At 48.2% G+C, this 21,474-nt stretch overlaps 2 protein-coding genes across 5 annotated transcripts in view; one reads left to right on the top strand and one right to left on the bottom strand.

The window, feature by feature from the left end:
- The first annotated feature begins 5,366 nt into the window (after positions 1–5,366).
- On the top strand, positions 5,367–12,420 carry PIK3IP1 (phosphoinositide-3-kinase interacting protein 1). 2 transcript variants are annotated; one of them, XM_072880353.1, is made up of 6 exons: positions 5,367–5,761; positions 5,947–6,063; positions 6,184–6,303; positions 8,347–8,532; positions 8,667–8,745; positions 10,814–12,420. In XM_072880353.1, the coding sequence occupies exons 1-6, from the start codon at positions 5,674–5,676 to the stop codon at positions 11,019–11,021; spliced, it is 798 nt and encodes a 265-aa protein (XP_072736454.1). In that variant the 5' UTR covers positions 5,367–5,673; the 3' UTR covers positions 11,022–12,420. The 2 variants fall into 2 exon arrangements, with proteins under 2 accessions (XP_072736454.1, XP_072736455.1); XM_072880354.1 differs by having other exon boundaries at positions 5,397–5,761; positions 6,187–6,303.
- An 828-nt stretch (positions 12,421–13,248) lies between these two features.
- LIMK2 (LIM domain kinase 2) overlaps positions 13,249–21,474 on the bottom strand; it is a 32,421-nt gene continuing 24,195 nt past the window's right edge. For all 3 annotated transcript variants that reach the window (XM_072880527.1, XM_072880529.1, XM_072880528.1), the window contains 7 exons: positions 20,989–21,120; positions 20,661–20,717; positions 20,407–20,472; positions 19,416–19,590; positions 17,923–17,978; positions 15,823–15,980; positions 13,249–15,247 (listed from right to left, as the gene is read on the bottom strand). In XM_072880527.1, coding sequence (XP_072736628.1) covers positions 15,091–15,247; positions 15,823–15,980; positions 17,923–17,978; positions 19,416–19,590; positions 20,407–20,472; positions 20,661–20,717; positions 20,989–21,120 — 801 coding nt within the window. In that variant the 3' untranslated portion in view covers positions 13,249–15,090. The remainder of the gene's footprint in view (positions 15,248–15,822; positions 15,981–17,922; positions 17,979–19,415; positions 19,591–20,406; positions 20,473–20,660; positions 20,718–20,988; positions 21,121–21,474) is intronic.

Here is a 21,474-nt window from a genome sequence, read left to right as displayed (position 1 = left end):
AAAGGTTTGGCCTCTGCTTCTCTGCTCACATGTTGAATTACAAAGAGACCCATTACAAAATGGGTCCCTGCTCTTATGTTGATGACTCCAATCCTAGTCCCAAAACCCTAGATAGATAAGAAAATATATGTTTGGGGTTTTTTTATGTGTACAAGTTTATAACTTTATTGCCTTTCTGTTGGCATGGGATAGGGGTTGCTTGCTTGTAATGAGCGGTTGTGCTATTTAGACATGGTGTATTTTCCACAGGAACTGGAAGTTTTGCATGTTTAAGTGCAACTCTGTTAACCTCATGCTTTCCACAATGGAATCTAACTCTTACTTTGATAATATTCCATGATTATTGAAGTTTAAACAGGAGAGTTTTGGGCTATCACTTCTGTTTGACTGTGAAATCAGCTTCCATGGTGAGTGAAAGATCGGTAGATGGATATTTAATAGTCCCATCCAATTCACTGGAAGTTAATTTGAACAGATATCAGAACAGAAATCTTTATTCCCTTTGACTCAAATCTCCAGATGTTTTGGTGCTGCCTTTTTCATGTTTCTCAGGTGCAGATAAACCATTAATTTTAGATCGACATTTTCTAAAAAGAATGAATGTTGGTTTATCTGACTGCTTAGCTTTGCAAGTTACTGCTGTGCACAACAGTGAATTAAGAAACAAGAAAGCTACAAAGGTACTTTTATACCTAAAAAAAAAAAAAACAACCAACACAACACATTCTATTTTTCTTCCTGCATTAATGGTTATTTGTGCTTTTCATCTAAGTCAGCACTACACATGTAGAACTTGAGAACATCTTAAGACCTTCCATGCATATCCCTCTTCATGATTCCTTCCCCTTGAATACCATTTCATAAGGTATGTATTGCATGTCTGAAGCTTTCAAAGCACTTTGCAGACATTTAATCCTTTCTGCTTCTCTGACGTAAGTAGTATTAACATGGGAAACTGAGGCAGAAGCGTGCCTAAGATCAGTAAAATAATTTAGAGTAAGGCTCCTGTTCTTGACTCCAAGACCTGTGTGTTCTCTGAGTAGATCACAGTATCTTTCCAGACAACTTCCCTTCCTCCACCCTTAAAAATGCGTGTTCTGTTTTTTGTCAATAGCAGCCTGCGCCTGTAGAAAAAAGAAACAGTCCAAGTGGGGGCTGAAACATCTTTAGACAGCTGTACCTTACTCCTAACTATTGCTACAGTTGTATGGTATCTTGCTAGGAGACACACCCATTGGATAGCAGGTAAAAGCAGTGTCTGTGATCCAGATACTGATTCCAGAATGCTCAGCAGGGGAAAGAGCTAAGGGCCATGACCCAAGTCGAGTCCTTTCCAACAGCCACAATGGACCAGTGTGAACACAAATGTCTATAGGCAGCTGGGCCCATCAAAACCACTGAGGGAATTGTGGAAAGGCACTGGGCAGTTTGTGACAAAAAGGACAAAGAAGTGTTGCTGTTAGAGAGGACTCGGTGTGTGAAATTTCTTAAGTCAGTGATTGCTGAGGGTATTTAGTGCTAATCTCTTAATGCTAGAAAAGTGTAGCTGCAGTGCTTCTCCCCCAGTAAACAATAGGACCCAGATTGCCCTCCTGAGGCCTCTCTCCTTTTATTACAGCCCACACAGAAAGCTCATCTGAGAAGGCACTTTGAGTCAGTAGAGCAAACTCTCTGAACCAGTCTGAACCAGTTCAAATATCACATATGGTTGTTTTGCTTCTGCAGACTTCCTTGTTAGTCCTTGGAGGCTGTGGCTGGCATTTACTTAGCAATAGCTCATGCTGTCAGATTGAAGGGGGAGGGGAAGCCTCTCCTTGAACATGTCAGCAGGGGGATGCAACAGTGCAATCAGATATTTCTCTCTATCGCTTCACACTGACTCCTTTGTAGTGACTGTCTCTGTCTAGATTTTTGGTTATACTCGGCTCAGTTTCATAAACTCAACATCTGATCCTTTTGTTACAGCCCTGATGTTTTTTTCTTCTATTCAGATTGTTTCTAGGTTAGGAATAAAATGTATTTATTTCTGACTCCTACATCATTGCTTACAGAAGGCTTTTTACAGGTGAGACCCACAGTTATTTTCATGATCCAGACAGAGGCAACAAAGGAGTAAAAAAACCTGCACTTAAAAAAAAAACCCCACTACTTAATAGTGTTTAGTAGCATTTGATGCTTACAGTTTTTTAAGCTTTAAGCACAAATTGTTCTAATCTGTTCATGGTGGATGAGGCCTCAGAGTATACTATCTTCATTCTCGGGCATTGCAATTTATGAAGGAAGCAGAAAAATGGGAGAAGTGGTGAACTGGAATGAAAAAGGGTTTAGAAAAACTAGTTTTGAGGAAAAATTGGAAGAATTATTTTGGTTTGCCTGGAAAGAAGAAAGGGGAAGTTATGGGAACATGACATATGCCCTGTTACAAGGAGGGCAATGGTCAGCTTTTTCCATTTTAAACAATCCATGTTAATTTGGCTAGGAAAGAATACTTAGATTAGAAAATTGATTTTGCTTACTCCTCCCAGTAATTTAGTAAGATTAAGTAATAAAGCGTGTTAGTTCTTTTGTAGGAAGTTAGATGAACTTTTGCCCGGGAATATCCAAACATACTTGGCTGTGGTCAGAGAAGGAGGGTGGGTTTGATGACTTCTTGTGGAGTCCTTCCGGAGCTATACACCTGTGGTTGCCTCCCTTTGCACAGCATGCTGTGCTATATGTTAGGTTCCTTGTAGTTCTCTTCTTTAAGAAAACTCTCCATACACTTTGAATTTTTCCACAGGTGAAAAAGTAGAACAAACAAACAAGAAAGAGCAGTTGACAGACAGGAGAGAAAAAAAGCAGCTATTGTTCATTCTGGAACCTGTAGAAAGTAAACAGCAGGAAGGTACCAGCTCACAGCTGAAACTGGTTCACACTGAGTTTAGGAAGGATGCTTAATGTCCCTCGTTCCTAAAAATAGCGTATGTATTCTCCTGTGAAGTGTTTGTGGATGTGTGTATGTGTTGTGGTACATGTATGTGTCTATACCTACAGACTTACACATGTAAACTATGCGAGGGTGCAGTTGCGGAGCTATTAGCTTACTTATAGTTTGGGTAGTTACTTTAAAATCGAGTCCTAGGAAGTAATGACAGGTTTAATCTTTGTAGCAAGAGCAAACCCATTCCCAAACAGGAGAAAGAGCAATTGAGTCTGCCTTTGACAGCTGCCACCTGGCATCCTATTAAACTTAACTCTGTGAAACTGCCAGGCATAAATCTTCCCTCATCCTGGAGAAAGCTAGAGATGAAAGAAAAAATTATGCTTAGAAGTCAGTCGTGGAAAATACTTTGATCTTTACCATTAATATGAAGGTTTTTGCATTTATCCCAGATTTCCCATTGTCCTTCTGTGGACTAGAAACTCAAATTGTTTGCTGGAACTTGGCTGGGTGTAACGAGAAGTACAAATTTATCTTGTTACATAACAGGAGAGAGAGCTGGGAAGGTCTGAGGTTTGTTTCCACAGAGATTGCTGCCCAGCTTGCAGTTCTTGGATCAGTATGTACAGGAAGAGGTACTTTCTGTGTAAGATGGCATGGAAGCATTAGTTAGTCTCATGAAATGAGCTAAAAGAAATTAATTGTACAGGTTGGCAGCCCTTTGCAAACTCTTTTGGACAGACTGCCTCTGGGTGCATGTGTGGCCCTGCAGTTTCTGACTGAATGGAATTTGTCCCATAAAATCTCTTATGAAGAGCTATTACAAACAGAAGGCCTGATTCAATAGCCTTCATTAAAAATTCTTGCTTACTTCAGTTACCCTTGCCTTCAGAGAGAGTAACTCAAGAGCATAAGGAATGCAGTAACTGAGTGTCTGTGAAGACAATGAGCATAACGCCATAAAGCAGACATCTTAGCTGGTGATGTCGGTCAGGACTGACACACACAGTTGGTTGGTTTGTTGTTGTTTTTTTTGTTTGTTGGTTTTTTTTTTTACAACCTGGCTGCAGTTTTTTTAATCTGACATTATTAAACTAAATTTACTGTAGTGTTAAATCATATTGTTAAAGCATGAATCACACACAAGTGCTAAGGCTTATGGTTTTATGTTCAGTGGTAGTGCTGCTTAACTGACCTGTTTTCCTCATTACCCTTCTGTCATGCTGGTACATCTGGGCTTTTTGTGGCTCCATTGTGGACCGGACACAGCAGGCAGCCTGGCTGTAAAGGGTTAAAGTGTGCGTGACCTGGTAAAAAACGGGCAAAAGTTGGGTGGGATCAGCAGTTTGAGCCTGCTTGTCACTCAAGTACTTGTAGCAGCCTGACAGAGAGCACTGCCAGGATGGAAACATCTGGGAGTGGAAGGGGAGGACCGCTGGTCCAGCCAGCACTGCCCCAAAAAGTGATTCAGCATGGAATACAACATGCGGCTTCCTGGCATAGAAATACCTTTTATGTGTTCGATGGTTTCCATGTGATTTCAAAGCACTTTAAAAGAAGGGAACTTCCCTGTCCTCTTCTGAGAAGGAAGGTTTGATTGTACCTCATGTAACAGAAAGGAAGAGAAAGCGCAAAGAAGTGAAGCAGACAGAGTGGCCAAGGTCAGAAGGAACTCTGTGGGAAAGCCAGAAATAGCACCTTGTGCTGCAGGCCTGTGCCTTGGCTACAAACCCATCAGTTGGCCCAGGCCGCCTTTGAGAGCTCGTTGTCGAACAGGACCAAGTATTCAGCTGCTTGTTTTTCACTGGTGTAAAACAGAAACATCACTGATGACTCCAGATGCTTGTGTACAGTCACTGGCATTACAGTATCTGAATACCTCTGCCTGTTTGGAAACAGAAGCGTCTATTGTAACCCATTTGAAATGTCTGCAGAGAGGCTTTATCACGGTGGCTGGATGCCTGCAGTATAATTACTCTAAAGCATTTCTGGGCTGTTTACCTTCTTTTTCTATAAGCAGGCACAGCTCTTAAGAGTATGTGGAGTTAAAGGAAAGCAATCGATTAGCAGAGGCAGGAATGTAGACCTTTCATGTGGAGGTGCACGGCTTCCCTAGTAGCGCGTACCCCCCACGCACGGTCTCTCTCTATAGAGCTAGGGAACCCAAAGGGAGAATCGGGGCAGGAGAACTGAGTCCTTCATGGTAGTTCTCTAGAGGAGAAAGCAATTTGAGGTCCCCGAAGACAAACACTTTCCTTGCCACAGGCAGCGGTTCAAGCCTAGTTCCGTGTCGGGAGTCTCCTCTTCTGGCCTAAGAATTTCCTGCGGCTGTAGGGGACAGGTCCGGGGACGCGGAGCTGCGCTTCGGGAACGTTTCCCCGCGTTCCTCCCGAGCCAAACGGCCCCCACGGTACCGAGCACCCATCGCTGCGCCCGGCCCCGGGGCGGGGGACCCTCTGCGGACGCGGGAGAGCGGCGGCAGGTTCCCGGCCCGGCTGCCCCGAGCCCTGCCCCGCGGCGGCCGCCCCTTCCCCTCCCGGGGCTCCCCGACGGGGCCGGGAGCCGCCCGGGGGTGGGCGGCGGCAGCGGCAGCGTTAGGACCCGGCGGCGGCTGCGGGGCGGGGGTGGGGGGAAGCGCAGCCCGGCGGTTGTTTACCGCGGAGGGGGGAGCCGGGGCAGGTCTCGCCGCGGCGCCGAGCGGAGCCGAGCTGCGCGGCCGGGCTGGCGGCGGCTCCTCGCCCTCCGCGCCGAGGATGCTGCGCGGGGGCCCGCGGCGGGCGGCGGCGCTGGGCGCCGTGCTGCTGGGCTCGCTGCTGGTGGCGGCCGCCCGGGGCGCCGAGGGTGAGTGCCGGGGGACCCGGCCCGGCTTTGTTGTGGGGGACAAAGGCCGGTGTCGGGGGGGGGACCCCCTGGGGAGGGCGGGGGGACCGGCCCCGCGTCCGCAGGGGGAGGGGGTGCTGGGGAACGGCCCGGGGCGGCGGGGGCTGCCCGGCCCGCCCGCATGGCCTGCCCTCGTCTCTCCGCAGAGTGCCTCCGCGGCAACGGCGCGTCCTACCGCGGAAGCCGGCGTGTGGCCTCCGGAGGCGCCCCGTGCCTCAACTGGCTGGCGGTGCGGAGCGGCCCCGGCGCCGCGCTCCCGGCAGGTGGGTCCGGGGGTCGGGGAGGGAGCGGGGGGCTGGGGGAGCCGGCGGTGAGGGATAGCGGGGGAGCGGGGGGCGCCGGGGCCGCGGCGGTCCCCGCGCTGACGGCCCGGTACCCTCCAGCAGCCGCCGAGGACCACAACAGCTGCAGAAACCCGGACGGCGACGCCGCGCCCTGGTGCTACATCCGAGGCGCCGCCGGGGTCCCCGAGCGGAGACCCTGCGACATCGCCCAGTGCTCAGGTAGGAGCTGCCCCAGCCGGCCCCCCTTCTCCGGCCCTCCCCGCGCGTTGCCCTCCCCGGCCTGCCTCCTGCTGCTGGGGGCTGGGTTTGTCACCAGGGTGGGGTCCCCCCTGCGCAGAAACAGCCCCGGGCTATGGCAGCACCTACTGCCCTCCCCCAGGAACCGAGTGTACCCGGGGCTCCCCTCCAGCCCTCGCCTGTGTGTGCACATCTGCCTCCCAGCTGTGGCTTGCTCCGCCCCTAGAGCTTTTCCATTAGTGCCAGAAAAGGCCTTTGCAAAGTCTTGCCCCCCCCCCATTTCACTAGTCACTGTAGGGCTCTTTAGCTGTTTTGAAAAAGGCTGAGGTCTGGGCTTCTAGGAACTGCAGACACGGTAGACCATTACTGTGGGGTATGTTACTGCTGTCTAAACAAGTGTTCTGCTGCTAAATGAGTGCCAGGGTGAATTTGGGTACAGGTGGGGGGAGAGAACTTGGAGAAAATGAGAGTTGAAGGGAGGACAGTAGGAAACGGAAAACCCCAAACACTGGATTCCTCCTGGATAGTCAGGGTGGGAAACAGTTTGCCAAGAGAAGGACTGTAGCTGAAGCCTGTTTCAGGGAGAGGAGATGTCAGTATTGATGGAGGCCAAAGTAACCACTTGTTTTTTTTGAACTGTTTACTTCTTTCTGAGCCCCTCAAGATTTATGCACTCCACTGTCCCTCAGGATTGCTGTCCTTGCATGTAAACACTTTCCCTCATGCATATACCCTCCCCTTTTCTTCACTTTGCTTGTTTTTTGCCTGCTTTTCCCTAAAGATGAAGCAAAGCGAATGTTCTGCTGCCAAGACCCTTACTCAAAACAGTCCTGCAGCTTTGGGATCAGGAGAGTTACCTGACCTTTCAGCCAATACACCATTTGCATGTTTTAGGGGTTTGGCTATTTTTGTGTCTCAGAGGGGGCACCTTTTTATTGTAGTCGTGTCCTGCGGCTCCCCTTAGTTCAGCTTCTCTGGCTGACCCTACATAAAGTCACTGTGCAGTGCAGGAGACCTTGATTTCCTGTCTGTAACTCCCCCTCTGTACTTCCATTTCACATTCCACTGAGGACTCAAAATGGCTGCAGATAGAAAATCCACATGGAGTTATTGCCACCTGTGGGGTGAGATCTAGTTGGAGAGAATTTTCAGGTGTGGATGCATGCTGTGCATAGAGTTTCCAAAAAGTAGGGTTTTTTTCCTTTAGGACAGGTAACAGATACCTACTTTCCACTGTCAGAGCTTTTACTGTGCTACAGCTTCCATTTTAACTGTGTCATGAAAGAAGGAACTACCTTGAAAATCTTTCAATGCTGTTGATAAAAAATCCACAGGGCTGAGGAGGAGTCTGTGCTATGAGTGTCCATCCTTACGCACCTTTGTTTGGGCTCTGGCTGAGGAAGAACTTGCTGTACTTACACTAGTCAGTGGCTGTGCTGCCTGAAGTGTTGCTCTGACTGAGCCTGTCCATCATGCGAAAGGAGTTTGCTACATGGCTGCAAAAAGGGGCTGGGTAAGAAGAATGTCCCCAGGTTGTTTTCACACCAGCTGGAGTCTCCTTCCGTCAAACCTTCCTGTATCAGGAAGATTGAGGCAGGAGAGAGATAAATAGGCTCCTGGGAGATTTGGGATGGAGATGCTCATCATCTTGTTCATGTCTGTTCAGCATGATTGAAGCTGCAGCCTGTATATCGATCTATACACTAAATGAAGTCATTGTGCATCCCCTGGACTCATGCCCTGAACCTGGGTTTCGTTCTACTGTCTGACTTCTGTCTCATCTGTGGTGGTGCCTTGCACTCTTAAAATAGGCTCATGTCAAAGGAAAGTGGGGGGAGGAGTAAATTTCTTGTCTGCCTTGGTAGGATTTCTGGCAACAACTTAAGAGGGAACAAGTGTTTGTCAGTGTACTTTGAAGGCGGTTCAGTGATACCAGTCTAGATCTGTCCCACTCACAAGGCACGTGTTGTTTTAAGTACTCATCACTGCTCTGTGTTTTGTATGTCTCTTTTTTCCTCTCAACAGATGCTACAGCTGCCACAGCCCCAGTCCCTACAGCAGAAGTTGGTACTTCTCAGGAGGTTGACCAGGTGTTTGAACCGGCTGATACCTTGCCCTCCCGGAGTGAGGCAGCTGCTGTGCAGCCCGTCATTGGGATCAGCCAGAGAGTACAGATGAACTCCAAAGAAAAGAAGGACTTAGGGACACTAGGTACAAACCCAGGGTCATGTGATGGATCCATTCCTGTAACTCTGGCAGGATGGATTTGTTTTGAGGCTCCAAAAGCAATGCTATAGCTGGATCTACTGCCTCTAATTTTGACTCTTTCCTTTCTCTCTTCACAGGCTATGTGCTGGGGCTGATCATGATGGTGATAATCATTGCCATTGGAGCCGGCATTGTCCTGGGATACATCTATAAGAGGTCAGTGGCTATTCTCCTTTGTCCAAAAGCTGGTGTAGGCATGAAGCAACGTATATAGAGCAGGAATGTCTGAGCACCTGCATACCTAACCAGATCCTAATGAAAAGGCAGATAGAAGCATATGTTTTGATATGGCACATTGCGACAAGCAAAACTTTTGCACACTGAGGAAAGAACTATTTAAGAGCTAATCCCATTCTTCTCCATTTCACCCATCAGTGTGGTATTCTGTCCCATTTAAAGTTTCAAACTGCCCTCTTTATTTTTGGGGGTTTTTTTGTGTGTGTGTGCACGAGTGCCTTGATGTGGCTTTCTCAGATGCATCCAGGGGAGACAAATTTTACATAAGAGCTGGAGAGAGCGGATCTCAGGTGCCCTCACAGGAAGTTTCTTTTGTGATCAGAAAGAGAACAATCCTTCTAGCAGGCCAGCTGTTCCCCTGGTTTCTCTAGTCTAGGTAGCTTTAGAAGAAAAACAATTAGCAAATTGTTTGCCACTCGTACATTGTATCCTATGAAGCTGAATATCAAGTAGCACTTTTTTTTGTCAAACAAAGTTCATTTTACCGAGGCTCCTGTATACTTTAAGGTCAGTTTTGATTCACACTTAAGTTATGATTTGTTCAGCCACTTCACTGTGTTGGGCAGAAATGTTTCTGTAGCTCAGCAGCGTTTGAGGTTAGCAGTAATAGCAAGCAGCTTAGTTGTAAGAGACAGGGCAGGATTAACAAATAGCAGTGAATGTCGCTGCAGCAAGTGAAGGCCTAGGCTCCCTCCTCTGGGAGGGTTTGTTCTGTATTTTGGCTGTTTGACAGCAGTCTGACACAACCAAGCAGAAGGAACCCTTTCCCAAGCTGGGACATGTCCTTATGTAAGTGTTTATAATAAATGCCGACAGAAAAAAAACAGAGGGAGGAGTGTTACATAAGGGGCAAAACACAGAGCGCTGCTTGTCGAGGAATCTGATTTGAGGTGTCACTTCAGAGAACGTTGTCTCGTGTGCTGGCAGGAACGGCAGCCACTGCTGCACGCTTGTAGGCAGCTTTGAAAAGCAGCCAAAATGCTTATGTTCTGACAGGAAACCCCAGCAGCTCTGCCTGGTTGGGATCAGAAGCCCCAGGAGGAGTGAGTGGTGCCTGTCCCACCTCACTCCTGTCTTCGGCGGGAAGAAGCAATAGACCAATGTTGAGCTTTGTCCAAATGCAGCTTTGCTTCTTCAATCCCAGAGAGCTCACAGCAGGGCTGCAGTGCAGGTTTACTGTCTCTCTTCTTGCCTTGCTCTCAAAATTGCATGTGCAAGCTGGCAGGCTTGGGTAGGTGTGGTGAGAAACCTTTAATGGGTTTAGTAGCTTTTAGTATACATAGCTTTTTCTGGAGACAACATGCTATTAATGCCATCCATTTTTAAAGCAAGGCAGTTCTTCCTCAGTACAAATTACAGAGGTGTCGCCTCCCTTAGCAACAGGATGAAGAGTGAGGTAGGTTTGAGGAGCTGGTTGTGGTATTAAGCTGTTAGCTGCAGCGGCAGAAGGCAGGGCCAGCTCTGAATTAAGCTTTAATACTTTCAGGAATGGCTTAATTTGCTACACAGGTTTGTTTGCTGCAACAAAAGGCAGAACCTGTCACCACCTCCAGTATTTCTATCAGATGAAGCACGCTACAGAAGCTCTTCTCCACAGCAGTGGGCTCTGCGCTATCTCATTGCTCCCCTGGGCCTGCACCAGGCAGTGCTGTGGGACTATAAGGTATTAGGAAACATTTGTCAGCTCCATGGTTTGAAGGAGAAGCCTGGCATTACAGTCGTCATTTAGCTGTAGCAATGTCAGTGAATAAGCCAGTTTATGAGGGAGGGACAGACTTCACTTGGCTGCTTGGTTTTTAAAGATGCTCATGTGGGGTCCTCTGCTTACAGTAGGGAATGTTTCTGGCCCTTTGTATGTAGCTGAAACATCTGTTTCTTAAAGAGCAGAGCCCCTTCTTTTCTACTATATCACCTTCACTGAGACTCTGCCTCCGAGCAGTGGCACTCACCCCATGCACATACATGGTTTGTTTTTTTTTAAATCTAGGGGGAAAGACCTGAAGGAAAAGCATGAACAGAAAGTTTATGAGCGTGAAATGCAGCGCATCACACTGCCACTCTCAGCGTTCACCAATCCTGCCTGCGAGCTTGTAGATGAGAACACGATCGTGGTGCACACCAACCAGACGCCTGTGGAGGACACACATGATGGCAGTGGTCCGCTCATGGGGCAGGCGGGTACTCCTGGTGCCTGAGCGATACAGGCTGAGCAAAGCCTCCAGCTTCCCACTGTGAGTGCGGGGGTTGCGTGTGTTCATTTCTATTTTGTTTTTTTGATGAAAGCCAGATGAAGGAGATGCAGAGGGACAGAGCAATGGGCTATTCATCACGATCTGTTTGAGGGACACCATTCAGTGCATGACCAGCTGGGGACTGGTGTGGTGGACCCTGCTGCTTCCTCCCACTTATTTCCATGGTGTGCCAAGGAGCTGGGGGGGATGATGGGCCAGGCTCACAACTGGCCACAGATCCCACAGCCCAGAATGTGGTCTTGGCTTCCTCTTTTTCTGTTCCTTTCCTATTTAATGGTGTGCACTGTTACTTAAGTTTCAGCCTGGAACCCCAGGAGGGAGCAGTACTGCAGGGACTGAGGGGAGCTTCACGTCAGACTTAGCTAGATAATTACACTCTGATTATAGTTCCTGCCGTTTTGCTTTAGTGGCTGAGAGCTGGAAACACTGTCCAGAATCCTGCTACTGGATCAAGTTTTTTTCCAAGGAAGAGTTTATTTGAGGGATGGCTTTGGCCAGCAGCAGTATGTTTAGCCCCAGTGTCAATTTGGAAAAGCTCTTCTCAAGCTTTTGACAAATCCAGGTCTTCCAGGGCTGAGGCCACATATCCATTCCCCTGTGGTGCTACATGCACAGCCACAGTTGTAGGTGTCCAGGTGGTCTGTGCCTCCTGCTCACTTACACAGATCAGGAGACCTAAGGCCTGCAGTAGATAGTTGTGGAGTGAAGAAAACAAACTGCCCTTTAGTTACCTGCAGCCGGTTGAGCACTGAGGATAGATAACATCCTCTTCTGAATTCCCTTGGCTTTCTACAGAGCCAGCTCTGGACAGAGTGGCCAAGCCAGCTGTGGAAGTCACCCCAGCCATGATGCAGCAGCTCTTGCTCATAGGGCAGCTGCTCTTGCAAGATCCCAAAGTTACAGCATGGCTCCCTGGCCCAGCCTCCTTCACACACAGCTCCTTGCTTGTGCAGCAAGCTTATTTGCTTACAGAGCCTGGCCCTATTACAGAGGTTTTGTAACAACTTTTATTAGCATTTCAGGGGGTTTGGAAGGGATGGTTGCTGCAGTGTCTCCCAAATGGCACCAAGGCAAGGCCAGTTCAGGGAAACATCCATCCCCACCTCAGGGGATTTCAAGCCATTCAAGTAAGTTTTCTAGCCATCTGCTTTATAGCTGTGGGCCTAACAGGGAGCAGCACTTGGCAGCAGGGGTTTTAGTGTTAATGTTTGATTCAGAAAAAGGGAAATGTTTTATTTTTAAATGCCTTTGAATACTATTTCTTTGTAAAATGTTTTAAATACCTCATTATGAGAAGGTGCAGATTGTGCTACCTTGTATTAAAGCTTCAAAGAAAAATGCTCTGTAGACCTGTGTGGACTGTGGCTCATCTGTACATTCCTCCTGCCAGAGCAGCATCCTTTTGCTTGTTGCAGACTTTGAATTGAGGAGAAGGGAAGATGCCATTTCAGTTTGCCAGGCCCAAAGGTAAATCCCTACAAGCAGCGCTTCCATTCACCAGCACTGACAAGGGGCATGGAGCTTGTCTCCTTGCTGCCAGCAGCTAGTCTTGGACTGGGACATTGTTCCTGAAAAGCAGCTGTGGGTGTGTGAGCTGTGCTGACTAAGCAGGCTGGCCCGTGGGAAGAAGCTCTCGGTTATAGCCCCTTCCTGCACTGACACAGGTCAGTTCTGCTTTGGTGCTGCTCAGCAGCAGCTCCATCCCTCGGGGCCTTGCATTGGAAAGCATGATGGAGACAGAGCACAGCAGGTTACAGGAGGCACTGACAGAGCTAGCATTTTCATTCAGTTGTTGCCTTAACAAATGCCCCTTGAACTACATATTTCAGAAGAGGAGGTTTCCAAGAACAGGCTGTATTTTTATCCCTGGATCAGAAAAGGAAAATGGAAAATGTTCTGCTGACTCCTGTCCACCCTTAAAAAAACCCAACCACCACCAACCAACAAAACTTGACAACTTCTTCCCTTTCCATCACTCCAGGTAAATAGTACTATGGAGCACTTGCACTGCATCTCTGTAGTTCTGTAAATGTGGCAGGGCCCTTTGGCTCAAGCAAGGGAGTTCTAGATGATACAGATCTGTGCAGTTTTGATGTTGCCATTTTGTGACAACAATAGAAACCTGAGAAAGTTACAGCTTCCTGCTTTATGTAACACAGACAACAAAATCTTGTTTTCATAGCATACATTTACTGCTTTTTAATTTAGTTAGAACATGGAGCTGTGCAAATCACAGTTCATAAACCCCACCCACACATCACCCAGGACCCTTCCCTTCAGGGGTCCCCTCACAAACCAGCCTGGGAGGGGGAAAGAAAGGGCAAATCCTATTAACAATCCTGAATCCACTGGACCCAGTTTAGAGAGGCTCCTCCACTGACTCACAGCACAGGGAGTCCCCAGTGTTTCTAAAACACCACTACACAGACTAAAAACACCTCACCCCCCACACACCTTTTGTCAGGTGATGGCTGGTCCCGTGTTATTTTACGTAATACTTTAAACTCATGGGTAGGGGGAGAAAATCAAAGTAACAGCAAAGACTAACACCCATTCCCCACCATTCAATACCAAGGGGGGGGGGAAAGGAGCACACTAAAAATCCAGTTAAACCAAGGTGTTAAGAGCAGGACTTGAGCCAGCTTTTTGTTCAGTTCTGCCAACCACATGAGCTACTGCAGCAGTAGCTTTCTTCCTTCTCCTGCTAAGCAAGGAAGAAGAGAAGTGCTGGAAAAAAATACTCCCAATGACTCCAAGCCCTTTTTTCTCCCCAAAAGCAGGGAATGACCCTGAGGAAAGCTTCTGCTTGGAGAATTAGCTCAGGTGCTGCAGCAGCGGCTGCAAGAAGGACCTTCAAAGGGAACAACTTGCACAACCTGCAGGAAAGGATGAGGTAATGGCAACTGAATTATTAGTTCTCCAGTTGCCACTCCTGGGAGGATGGGACATTCTCCAGCACTTTTCTGTTCATGACAAGTCTATCCTTTAAATAACCTTGGGCATGTCGCCCTTTGCCGTTGTCCATGCACAAGGTCTGAGCCACTTCAGACTTCCGGCTTTCTGAAGAGCACCTTCTGCCACCCTTTCTGTCACCTCACATCCACAGGCCAAGAGCTCAAGCAGCTTCAGCACTCCAGGGATGTCCACAGCCAGTGCCTGATGCAGTTCTACACATTCAGGTTCCAATACTTTCACCTATGTTAAAGTTCTTGGGCAGGCAAACTCACTGTGCAGGGTCAGGGTCTGAGGATGCTCAAGTGGCTCATTTGCTGCCTGCCTTGTTCACCATCAGGAGGGGCAAGCAGAGCTCAGTCTTAGTGTTTGTAGGCAGGCTTTTGGAGGTATTCAGAGACAGAGGAGAAAAAAAACCCACAAAACCAAACCAACACAAAAAATCATACATGCTTCCCCACAGACAAGGTATTTCAGGAGAGCTACCCGATTGCTGGGGCTTTTCACTCCTGATGCACACTGGAGGCCAAAATCTCAGTGGGTTGTTCTGGAAAACACATGCACAAACATAGACACACACGCTGTCCTGGTGGGGCCTTTTGCCGGATGTCCAACTTCCCCAGCTTTCTGAGCAGGGTAGTCAGTGGGAGAAGCGGTTCCAGAAGTGCTGGTCCTTGCCCAGGAGAGTCTCCTATAGCAATTCCCTCCCTGGCAGACAGGCCAGGGTGGCTTCACAGCTTGCAGCCAAGTTCTAAGGCACCACAGTAAAGAAGCCTGAAAAGGCCAGAGAAACATTTCTCAAGCCAGAAAAATAGTGTTGAGCAGCTTTCCTAGGTGCAGTTGGCAGGAAACAGCCCTTTTTGCTTCTGAAACATGCCAGAAACCCACAGTGAATCAGGATGTCCAAGAGGAGGGGTGTTGGGTGGGGGGAGAGAGAGGCAATGCAGCAAACGCACAGCGTGGTGCCCCATTAATGCCCTGGAAGTGGCTGAAGTGCATCTCCCTCCCTGTCACTCATCTCAACTCCAATGGAAGCGGTGCAGGCAGCAGGACGAGCTGACTAGGTTGTGTTTTCAGGTAGCTTGTCACGGTTCAGTCCGTACTGCACACTCACGTTGTGGTCCAGCTCCTCCAGCTCGGATGGGAGGGGGATGGCAAGTTCTCCCAGGTAGAGAGAGAGCGCTTCAAAGGAATCTTCCAGCTTGGAAAAAGGGGGCCTAGAAGCAGCAGTGATTAAATATGAGTGGGAAAGAGGAAGCAGAACAGCATCTGGAAAGGCTGAGACAGTTGTCAATCCAAGCTACTGTCCCGTGCACAGAGGTGTGAGCACGGACACGATCCCTCCCCATTCAGCTTCCGAGACTGCAAAGATCCCATCTGTCTGGGCTACCCATTTTTACAGCCGATGACCAGGGAGGCCCAGCTCTTTTGGAACCTACTTGGCATCAACACTGTTCTGAAGCTATAAGTTTCACAACTGAAATCAAATGGAGTATTCACATTTCAGAGCTGCTGTCAAGGTCTTTCCCTACTTTTTGTACATGACAAACCCTGAACAATCACTCCTCCTTTACCCTCTCTGTCTTGGAAATTGTTTCAGAGATATCTACCATATACAGCAGTCTCTCTCCCAAGCTGAGTCTTTAGTCTCTTCTCATGTGTAAGCCTTTGAGCATTCCCACAGAAGGCTGGAATACAGCCCTCTTCCACCCTCTGTGCAATCTTTCTACCAAGGGGATACAGACACATCCTCCAGGCTTAGGAACAGGAGTTCTCCAGACCCCAAACCTACCTGCTCTCTGGTTCCAGTCTGCAGCAAATGGCAGCCAGAGGGAAAAAGGCTGGAGGACAGTCAGCAGGAACAAACTTCTCCCAGAACAGCTTGACATTAAGGCCAAAATCCAGTGTGCGTGGGAGGCAGTCCGGGTCAGCGTAAACCTGGCCTATGATCTAGGGAAAAATGAAAGGAGTGCTTAAGTACAGCAACAGTTCCAGAGTGTTAACAAACAGGGAACTTCAGCAACAGGCAGAGGCTCCTTCAAAGTATTAGGGTGCAAAGGAAAGAGCAGAAACACTGCTCCTCCTCCAGTGGGGCTAGTGGCACAGGGGAATGAGCAAGGCACTGCACAGACAAACTTCACATGAAGCTTTTTCAAGACCTGGTGATGTGGCCACTGTTGTGAAGGCCCAGATGCCTTCTCTTTCTCCTCAGGGTTTCTCTGCTAGAAGATGCAGGATGATGTGCACCTCCCAGAGAGCTCAACAGTGTCTTGCTGCTGGATCAGCTACTGTGCTGTATGCTGCTGGGGATGATGCAGCCCCTCCTGATCACAGGTAATCAACACAACTTGCATCACCATCCCATCTCTCCCCTCTCACACAATCTTACCATACCACCAGCAAAGCTCCTCAGTCTATGGAGCCTGTCCTAAACGATGCTGTGAAGTCAACAGCACCACAAATTGCTGTTGAAGTCAACAGCACCACAAAAACCCAGAGAGTTGCTCTGTTACTGGCAGATTCAACCCCACCCACAGCCAGAGGGTAGGGGCGGAGAGAAGAACAACCATAACCAATGCCCAGGAGGTTGCAGGCCAGAGCCAGCAGAGGAAAGGGCTGGGTGGAACAGAGAAGCCCTGCCCCGGCACTCCGAAGTCCCAGTGCTCACCACCTACCGCGTCGAGGTGCACTCACCACTTCCAGCACTAGGGGACTCAATGTGTAATAGGATGGAAGGAACCCTCAGCAGAGAGCTGTGGGGTGATCTGGACTCGGCCAAGGTCAATGTCAATACAAACTCTCCCATGGGGGAGAGTATTAGGTTTAAAGCCTCATCAGGTATCACAAAAAGGGTGTTATATAGAACCACTCAGGCTTTTCTATGCCAGTAACTCAGCAGGACAGCCACATCCTGTAACTAGACAGTGGAATGCCCATTATGTATTTTGGCAGGGTTATTTCCTTATCTGAGTGTGTAACATCTTTTTTTAGCATCTTTATTTTGGTGACAAGGAAAACGTTCATATGCTACTACCTCTTTGTCTTTTTTCTAGATGAAACAATTGTTTTAATCCCGCATACAGATTTTTCAAGTTCCTAAATCTATCACTCACAACCACAACATTCTCTGAGAGCAGGACCCACTGTAAACAGAGCTCCAGATGAGGCCACAAAGATTTATGCACAGATATTTTCTCTGTCCTCTTCATCCAAACACTGAAGATGAAACTGTGCTGGTCTCCCCTGGTGTTCCTTTAACTGCTCTGTTATCTGTACACATAACAACCCACCTTTCATCTGTATTTTCACTCTCGCACACCTTTTAAACTGAAAATACCTTGCAGCTTTTGAGTGTTGCTCTTTGCTCTGCAGACAGAAAAGCCTAGGACAGTGCACTGGCTCAGAGATAAACTAAGCCAACAGACTTCAGGGTGCAAGCTTCATTAATCAACCTGCAAAGAGGTTTCAGTTTCCCCTTCTTTGAAGGGCCATCCACAGCGGAGGCCCTGAATTTGCTGAGATTATACAGCTGATTGTTCTTTTAATGAGGCAGTAGAAAAACTATCACAGTTTTAGGGAATATGCCTACTTTCAGATGGATACCAGGGCTCAATCAGAACTTGATGGACATTTTTACAGCTTCTCTCAGGCCAGGAAGAACCTCTGTATTTCAGTCTAGGAAGAACTCTCTGAGACCAAAAAGTTACAAGACACTTACCTTCCTTGAGGGAACAGGAGCAGGGTAAGTTTGTACTCCCAGCCTAATTCACTGTGCTGTTAGGTCACAGACTGCACACTCGGACACAGAGACTGGCTGATACAATGTGTGCAAGGAGGTGGCAACCGGGACAGTGAACTCCATTAAAGATGCCATGTAATGTCCTGGTCTTACCTCACAGAGAACAATCCCAAATGAAAAGATGTCCACTGTCTCATCGTAGCTCTGTCCTGCAGGAAACACAAGACATTCAGCTCTGTGACAGACAGTTCCCCGTCCAGCTATTCCAGGAGCTGCCAGTCCAAAGCTTAACTAAGCCTATTCCCTGGAGGGCCCTAAAGCAAGGCTTAAATCCCCAAGATATGTATACCAACTGCATCTTCCTATACAGTGCCATCACATATTTTAACCCCGCTTCTTTCTTCAACTGGGGAATTACAGGACAACACAGGGAAGCCTTGTGTATCAGAGGTCTGAGCAAATGTTAACCTCTGATAGCATTTGAGGAAGTTAGCCTTCCAAAGGATAACTATGGAAGGTTTCTGCCCATTTCCATTGATTGCTGTTCTAGTGCATCTCTACAGTGCACTGAGTCAGTGTTCAGCTTCCCCAGCAGCCAGCGAGTGCCCGGTCCCTGCTGCAGTGACTGCAGAGATAATAAATTACACACTAGCAGCACTTTGAATCTGGGAAAGCAGACTGGCTCCAGCATGCCATTCTCTGCTTAGAGACACTCCCCTCCCAAGCCAGTATCTGGTAAACAGCCTTGCTTTGAGAGGTGATGTCAGACTATGCTCTTGCTGTTCTCTTGACAAATGCCAGGTCTGAGAGGGGCTCCGAGAAGCAGCCTCAGACTCCAGTAGGACCTGTAAGTCTTGAGAGAAGGAAAACAGAACAGCACACAAGAAAGCAATATGGAGAAGAGTTGAGCTGGGGGAGAGGAGCCCAGTCTTCCATTCCCTGGTGGACTATGTTGGACAACATTGATATCACAGCCAGCCAAACTGCCCAGCCTGGTCAGACCGACCTGCTCATTAGGAGGAAACTATCCATTGTATTTCACCCTTACCTCAACTCCTGCAGGGGCAGTTTTTCCCCTAAGGGATATAGTTCATCCTTAATGCAATTGAGGGCTGCATGCCAAAAACCAGATTTCCCCTGCACTTGGACAACTTCCACCCCAATCCTGAGACTTCAGCAAACCTGGCAGCAGGTGACTTCTCCCTGGATCTATGCAACAGCACATCTAAGCCTCATCCTGGAGTTTAATGATTCCCTGTCTCAAGGGGCAGTTCCAAAGCATGAGGCTATAAAATAAATTGATCTCAGGTGCAGTCTTATTTCAGGCCTCTTTTGTCTTCCCTGTTATCTGGACCATAGCAAGTTTAGGTTTGTTGCCCTCCTGAAGAATCCTGCTGTCAAGCCAGAAACATTACCTCAGCTGGTACAAAGGCTTATCAGGTCAGGTACCGCAAGAGAAGTACCTGTGTATAAATACACACTACGGTACGTGTGTGTATAAATAAGCTTGTGTATTAGCAGGTCTAAAACCATAGGCTCCAATAGGTTTGATTGTTACTAGGGGCCAGAAGCTTTCGGTAATCCTATTATCCCTATACCCTGCCACAGGCTGTCTCCTCACCTGCACCCTGGTATCAGTATCTTACCATTCAGCATCTCTGGGGCCATCCAGTATGGGTTGCCAACCACCGTGTAGCGCTTCTTCCTGTCACTCTTGCGTAGGGTTCGTTTCTTGGCAGATGGCTTCTCCAAAGTGGGCTTTTTTCTTTCCTCCACAATCAGCCGAGACAGACCGAAGTCAGCCACCACCACCGTCTTATCCTACACAAGGGATTTAGTACAAGCCACTGATTCTTCTCAGGAGCAGAGAGGCTGCAATTCCTGTTCACTATCAACTACACTGTAAGGGCAACTAGCAAGGTTCCCTGCAGCCAGATGAGTGTAGCAGCTGTCTAGACAGGTGTAGGACACCCAATTCACGATCCCAACTCATCATTTCCTCTCTTTATTGTCTTATTTCCTGTGTGGTTGCTAACACTAATCCCATCAATTTGGCTACACTTGCCAGGGCAAATCTGGACCTTTCCTTTCAGACCTTCCTATTCTGCCTGGCTGGGAATTAACTTAGACTTTCATCCTGGGTCGTTTGAAGCCTACAAGCTAATTTCATATTCCAGCCAAGTGAACGAGGGCAAGGGTTGAGGGAATGAAGCTACACAAAAATCTTGTGACCTAGCATTTCAAAAAGAGAGAGCACACACATCTGCGCACACCCACGCACTTGTCTGAATCCTGAGTGCCAATTAAAGTCATCAAGTAGTTAAAAGCACAGAAGCAGCTGTAGAGAACATTTCATAGTTGAGATAAGGAACAGAGCTGTACTAACTCGCATAACGTGACTGTTAATAGGAGATGCTACCACAGGAAAAGGGCGTAAGAGAACAGAATGAAGAAATGGTGAAAGCTAGATCAGTCTGGAAAATCCTATGTGAAGATGAAGCTCCCTTGTTTAGGGCACTAAAAGCCTCTCTGAAATCAGTTCCACGCTGACGAAAGAGGGAACATCATGTGGAGAAAACCACAGAGGAAGATGGCAAGGAGGGAAGCAGCATGCTGTGGGAAACAGGTGTAGCTCACCAGCTTGATTAGGCAATTGTGTGAATTCAGGTCTCTGTGAATGATGCACATGGAGTGCAGGTAGGCCTGGAAACAGAGGGAGAAAACTTGGTGTTAGGGGTTCCCAGGTGAGTACGCCCCTTCACATTTACAGACCTCAACAACCAGTTGCTAGTAGTCAGGGAGCATCCACAACCCCTCATACCGCACCCTGCTGAAGCAGCTAACCCTGACCCTGGAGGTTTGCTCTGTGACGAAGGGACAGTCCGACTCACCATTCCAGAGGCAATTCCTTTGGCAAAGCTGACCTTCTGCTGCCAGGGAAACGGGTCCTGAAAGACAAGTCCTCAATGGTCAGGGACTATCTTACCAGCCAGCTGGTGACAGCAATTGCTGCACAACAGGGACTCTTGCAGCAGTCAGAGAGAGATTATACAGCCCCAGGAAGAAGGTGCTTCCTGCCTCAGGCCACGCACAGCTAAGAAGCAGCTTTTCCACACAGCTCCAAAGGAGAAGACTAACAACAAGCACCATAAGGCTGGTACAACCAACAACACACTGTCAACCTCACTGAGTAGAGGTCTACCAGGCTTCCATACTCACCGCATTGCGGAGGAAGTCCTTCAGGGTGCCCCCCTCAATGTATTCAGTGAGGAGATTCAGCTTCTTGTCCTTGTATAGTACACCGATGAACTTCAGCACATTGGGGTGATCCAGGCTGCGCATCACTTTCACCTGGGAAGCAGAGACATCCCACCCCAAAGAAGAGAATGGAACAAGTCCTGACAGATCTGCTCTATGGTGACAAGCACTCCAATGCTGGAGGTCCCCTCCAGGGATCACAGAGTACACTCAAACCCCAACCTTAAGGCAGTCAATTACCTGTTGCCTCTTCATTTTTGTGCTGTGCAATTAACCTGATCTTACTCTTTAAGGAGAGCACCCTTGAGTTTGGCTAACTTTTAAGAGACAGGAGCTCTCCAGGGCAGCTATCTGGTCTGTACTGCGTGTGTCAGGGCCAGAATAGCAGTGTCAGGTGTTTAGGAAGCTGCCTTTAAGCTAAATCTGACTTTGAAAAACATGGTAGGC

Source organism: Ciconia boyciana, chromosome 15, assembly GCF_034638445.1.
Source record: "Ciconia boyciana chromosome 15, ASM3463844v1, whole genome shotgun sequence".
Classification (NCBI taxonomy): domain Eukaryota; kingdom Metazoa; phylum Chordata; class Aves; order Ciconiiformes; family Ciconiidae; genus Ciconia; species Ciconia boyciana.
This window is presented reverse-complemented; position numbering and strand designations above follow the sequence as displayed.